Below are 6,121 nucleotides of genomic sequence, written 5' to 3' on the forward strand. Positions count from 1 at the left end.
TGTTTACGTCCTTGAACAGCAGCTGAAACCCAGAACTTTATAACACAAAAGGCAAGGGTGCTACCAATTGAGCCACAGCTCTCGCAAGTTGCACAGGTTTCTGGCAATGAAAGAATTACAACATGAATATACTAACTTGCTCTATCACTCCGTCCTCCTCAAATATAATCCTTGAAACTTTTGACCAGGCTGTTGGCCATTTATCCTTATATGGCTTACTGCGGCTAGTGTTCAATCACGTTTCATAACACTCCTGTGAAATGTCATGGGATGTTTTATTACTTTAAAAGTGCTATATAAATATAAACGGCTATTATTAGAATATCAGCGTGTGTTGAGTGTTAATTGTGTCCTGAAATCAAAAAGCATGAAGACTCTACAAAGTTCTATTATTTCAAGTTATCATATAAAAAAGGAGAGAGCATTTCTATAAATACAACTCTCAGAAAATTTATTGCAGAGTTAATAAACACAATGCCATAATTTCCTTGGTTTTCTTAAGCCATGCATGGAATAAGTTCTGTGCCAAGCGAACACAAATATTTGAAGATGCTCCTTTAGGGTCATGCTTTAAACTCATTGACATCATTATGCTTTTCAGACAGCACAAACAAAACAAAAAAACTGCACAGTAATTCTCACTGAATCACATTGCAAAGTGACTGTTTGCTTATAATCCCTGTGTATCTAAAAAAAAAGCTGTGTATAACCATATCAGGAGAAAGGCTCAGGTAAGTGAATAAGGACAGATGCAACAATGTAAGTGCGTGCAAGTGAGTGAACTATGGATACTATAAAAGAGGCTAGACTTCTACCAAGAATGACTGATGGCTTTAAAACAAACAGTTGTAAGAGATGCACCAATACGTCCTCCTCTTGGAAATGTACAGTTCTAGTCTTCCACGTGGTAGTCAAACTGTTGGCATGCTGAGTGGAGGGGAATACCGAAGGTGTCAAGAGTTGCTCCTCACAACAGGATGAAAGGGCACCAAAAAAAAATGGTTGAGTTATCTCCAAACCATGCCTGTTTGTCTTGTCAGAACCAAAAGGAAAGATACATTGGCAGAGGCTGAAATTAAATCAATGGTGCATTACTTCAAAGAAGAAGGTTTTGCACAGAGACTTATTGAGAAGAAACTAACATACCTTGAAATAAAAATATTCTTCCTAAAAACAAGATTTGCAAGATGCTACGGAGCTTGGTTGAATAATCTCTTGACAGCATTCAATTTCATTACACTTCGAACCTTTAATTTCTGAAGTACTATTAATGTTACACTGAAGATTATAAAACATGACCTCTGGGCACTGCGCACATTTTACAACATATACTTAGAAATATTACGTTACTAATAACATATTCTTGGACATTTTCAATTCTACCATTCAGCTTCACATTTGCATGGAAAGAATTATGAGTTCTTTTTGTTTTGCTGTTTTAGTGATAATTGTGATTTTGACAAATCCAGCTTACATGCATCAACTTTAGTACCTTCATAGAAGATTGTCTAAATATCTCATTTTTTCAGGAGCTTTATTATTTTAATTTTATGGATATTAAAATTAGTACCATAATTCAGGACTTAGTACATTTTACATTCCCTGTTATATATCAGATATATGTTAATTTAAAATGATTTATTTTGAAATTAATGTTTTTTATACAATTTACAAGGAGTTTGCAGCTAGTCACAATGTCTCTCTGATTATAAAAAAATTAATAACCTTTCCCTTCTCAGATAGTTGTGCCAATGTTTAGTTTATTGGGCATTAGGTTAAAAAGCAACAAGAGCTTCTGGCATTTGCCCTATAATTGTTTAACTGTTTTTGTTCTTCAGAAAAAAAGAGGAAACCTCATTCTTGCTACCAGGAATACAAACAAGTATTAAATAAGTAAAATGACAAATAAAGATTTGAACTCACAATACACAATACACTGAGATCAGGAATAGAGTATAATCTACACTTAAATAGACTGCCATTGCTGGTATTATTATTAATTTACATATAAGAGCACACAAAAGCTTAAGTACCACAATTTGCACCAAACTTGTCTTGCTACCTTTAGAATAAGGGAATATTGTGGAAGACCAAATACTACTTCATCTGATGATGGTTGCATTTGTGTGCTGTAAACAGAGGTTGGGGTTTTCTGTGTTGCTAATAGTTCTCCATGTTTTGATGCCCGATGTTTATCCCATCTACACTTAGCTACTCAATGCCATAATTTAGCATATTGGTGTTTGCAGAGGGAAGGGGACAGAACTGGTATCAAGTTCTTAAAGTGAAAAGGACACAATGCAGCTTTTACTTGTTATGCAGCAATACAGCGTACTGTATTAAATAGTTCCTGTCTTTATAACTTTGTTTCCTGGCTGAGATAAATAACTCTATCTACAGGCACAGGTTTCCACTGACATGTTGGGATACACCTTTAAAACCACGTTTTTGCTCTCATCAAAGAAGAGAACACTTAAGGCATTCATTTTGTCGGGTACACAGCAGGGCTCTGGAATTCCTGGGATAATCCCAACAGCCTTGACAATGCTCTGGATTGTTGCATGATTAGAAGGACGAACAACCTGTGATAAAAGACAAAATAAGATCATTAGCTATGTGAATGCTATTTCTACAGTTCGTTGACTGGAGAATGATTTATGTCTGTAAATTTCAAATTCATAATCCCCTTATGCTGGAATATCACATTACATTGCATAGTGTATATCTAACAATTACTGCTAGGCTACTATATTGTAACAATTCAGTGATATAAATGCCAAGTTAATTTGTAATTAGTTAAATGGTTGGTCACAGCAATTTTTCTGAGTCACATGTATTGTTTCAGAGCTGCCAGAGCTTCTTTTTAAAACACACTGAGAAGCATTGTACTAACGAAAATACAATATCGAAAAGATGACAATATTGAAGTTTAAAATGTTAAAGTTTTTTTACAAAATAGCTTAAAACAACATTGCTAAATTATGGAGTAAGTATCTTATTAGGAAATTGTACTCATGAGAATCTATAATTTTTGCTTCATGCATTCGTTAAGCTGCACACGAAAAAAAAAACACAAAAGAAATAAGAATCAAGCTGAGGAGGGTGTTAATGGCTTCTGTTAGTCCATAGCTCAGGAAGGCCACTGAGAAACTGAAACAAGATCCAACATTAGAAATTGAAGAACATTGGGCAACAATAGGACAGTGAAATTAAATCACCCTCCCTTTTTGTGAATGCTCACTTACAGAAATGGAATACTCATGTTACATTTAAACTTAATTGTAAATATATAATCAATACAGTGAAAAGCCAGATACGAATTGGCTTACAACAAATTAAGTGTTTTGGAAGAGGGTAGAAAGTATAGGTGTGAATGGATTTGATGAGGTAGGTAATAAAATATGCACAAAAATGCATCTGTATACAGACAGAGAGAGTGCATTTGTCTCAAAATGTCTATCAAACCTTGCCTTTTTTAAGTACAGCTTAAAAAACAAATATGCCTTCATTACTACAAGGCATTCTGTTACAGAGAGAGACCATCAAAACATGTTTGCACACTTGTGTGAGTCTTATTTGAAGTAAATTGATTGATATATAGGAATAACTGCCCTATTCTTCTGTTGTAGCTTTGTGTTTGTTCTGCATCTGTTCTCACTCCCACGAAACAATGTAGACAACCATGTCCAATCAAAGCAATGGGTGGGCTCAATATTTAATTCACAGCTTTGCAAAATAAAAGGGTTTTTCCTCCAGAAAGAGAGCCCACATAATTCTACATCTATCATTAAGTACATAGCTGAAATGCCTTATGTCCGTACTTTTCACCATATCAGTAGCAGAAATAATTTTGTCTTTGTCCTATTATTTTTGTAGATCACTGGTCTTTGCTTGCAATAGAAACATACTTGATAATGTGACAAATGCCTTTACACTTATAACTGTTTTTCTTCTCTTAAACTCATTTCTGGGATGTGGGCATCACTTTTATGGCTGCCACTTACTGCCCTTCCCTAGCTGTCATGAGAATACGGAGGGCACCTTCCTGACTGGTTGCATTTTCATTTACAGCAGTTTACTGTCACTAAAATGTTCATTTCACAGGGCCATAGAGATATATAGCCGATTGACACTTTGGCCAAACTGGGTAAGGATGGCAGGTTTCCTTCGCTAAAGTACACTGTATTGGTATACAGAGTTCCTCTATTATTGGACTGTTGAGAGTTGTACAATGTAAAATCCTCTGAACGCACAATTCTCCTTAGTACCTTCAAAAGCCGGAGGGTTTCTTATGAATGAAATTTCTGCAAAGTTCAATTGAGAACTCAAGTTTCTCATGAAATTTCACAATGTCAGAGATTTTGTTGTACCAAAGCAGAGTTTGCACCACAATATGTCTTCACTTCCACAATTTCCAATGACGCTTTTATTTGCCCCATCATAATTTAATTTTACAGACTGGTCAGTTTAAATAATTTAACTAGTTCAGGACCAATGCATGGTGAAGTTGTATTTCCTATTCTAATCGAATTGTCACTGATTAAAGCTGACTATACTTGCATACTCAAGATCTTACAAAATTAACTAACCTTTGTATGTTTCAAAGGGGATTTGATGGTCCAGACTGCAAAATTGCTAAATAATCCTCGTTAATCTCACAATTGTAGCTTTAATACTGTAATTCTGGCTCAAATGTATTTAATTATGGTTGAAACCCCGAACCACATCATCCACACTTAATACAATTATTTCCTAATTGCATTTACTTAATTAATTACAACTCCTATTGCTCACCATAATCCTAAATGCTGGTGCGTACTATTCTCCTTATACACTCACGACTGTGCGGCCAAATTCCATTCTAACTCCATTTACAAGTTTGCTGATGACACCTCCATTGTAGTTTGGATCTCAAACAATGATGAGACAGAACACATGAAAGAGATTGAGTGCTCAGTGGCATGGTGTAAAGACAACAATCTCTCGATCAATATCAGCAAAATGAAGGAACTGGTCATTGACTTCGGAAAATAGAATGTAGGGCACCCCCCATCTGTATCAATGGTGCTGAGGTAGAGATGGTCGAGAGTGTAAAGTTTCTGGGAGTGACGATCATCAACAATCTGTCCTGTTCCGCATGTGTTGATGCGATGGTCAAGAAAGCACAACAGCATCTCTACTTCCTCAAGAGGCTAAAGAAATTCAGCATGTTCACAAGGACTGTTACGAATTTTTATAGATGGACTATAGAAAGCGTCCTATCTGGATGCATTACAATGTGGTTTGGCAACTGCTGTTCCCAAGACTGCAAGAAACTAGCCAGTCCATCACGCAAACCAGACTTCGATCCATTGACTACATTTATACTTCCTGCTGCCTCAGGAAAGCAACCAACATAATCAAAGACCCCCCTCACACCCTGGTATACTCTCTTCCAAACACTTCCGTCAGGCAGAAGATAAAGAAGTTTGAATACACATACAAATAGATTCAAGAACAGCTTCTTCCTTGCTGTTATCAGACTTTTGAATGGACCTCTCAAGTGTCAATTTTGATCTCTCTCTCTCTCTTTCTCTCTCTGCACCTTCTTTGTGCCTGTAGGACTGTGTTCTGTGGTCTGTTCTGCTACCCTAATGCAATTTGTATAGTGTGATCTGCCTGTATAGCACACAAAACAACACTTTCCACTGTATCTGGGTACGTGACATCAATAAATCAATCAATCAATCATGAATATCTGACACTCAAAACCTCCCCCATCCAAGAAAAATTCATGAAGATCTGTGAACGTCTGAAATCTTAATGAACATGTATCTTTTTGTGAATTAACATGAACATTAGCATGGGCCAAACAAATCTAATCAGTCATAAATAGCTGGAACAGCAAAAAAAATGTCGAAGTGCGGGGCTACCAACAGGGGTGGAGGGGGAAAACAACGTTAACTGGTCAGTGGGCCGTTTTGGATGAGTCATAAGGGACTCAAAATGTGAACTTTGTTTCTCTCTCCACAGAGAGATAGTAAGAACTGCCGATGCTGGAGTCAGAGATAACACAGTGGAGCTGGAGGAACACAGCAGGCCAGGCAGCATCAGAGGAGCAGGAAAGCTGACGTTTCGGGTC

The 6,121-nt window shown here is 36.6% G+C and overlaps 1 protein-coding gene across 2 annotated transcripts in view; it reads right to left on the minus strand.

Moving 5' to 3' along the window:
* Positions 1–434: 434 nt before the first annotated feature.
* Positions 435–6,121, minus strand: part of LOC109915625 (growth/differentiation factor 10) — a 10,754-nt gene continuing 5,067 nt past the window's right edge. For both annotated transcript variants that reach the window (XM_020515278.2, XM_048616315.1), the window contains exon 3: positions 435–2,582. In XM_020515278.2, the coding sequence (XP_020370867.2) occupies positions 2,391–2,582 (192 nt within the window). In that variant the 3' untranslated portion in view covers positions 435–2,390. The remainder of the gene's footprint in view (positions 2,583–6,121) is intronic.

Source organism: Rhincodon typus, chromosome 34 (genome assembly GCF_021869965.1).
Source record: "Rhincodon typus isolate 14 chromosome 34, sRhiTyp1.1, whole genome shotgun sequence".
In the NCBI taxonomy this organism is placed as follows: domain Eukaryota; kingdom Metazoa; phylum Chordata; class Chondrichthyes; order Orectolobiformes; family Rhincodontidae; genus Rhincodon; species Rhincodon typus.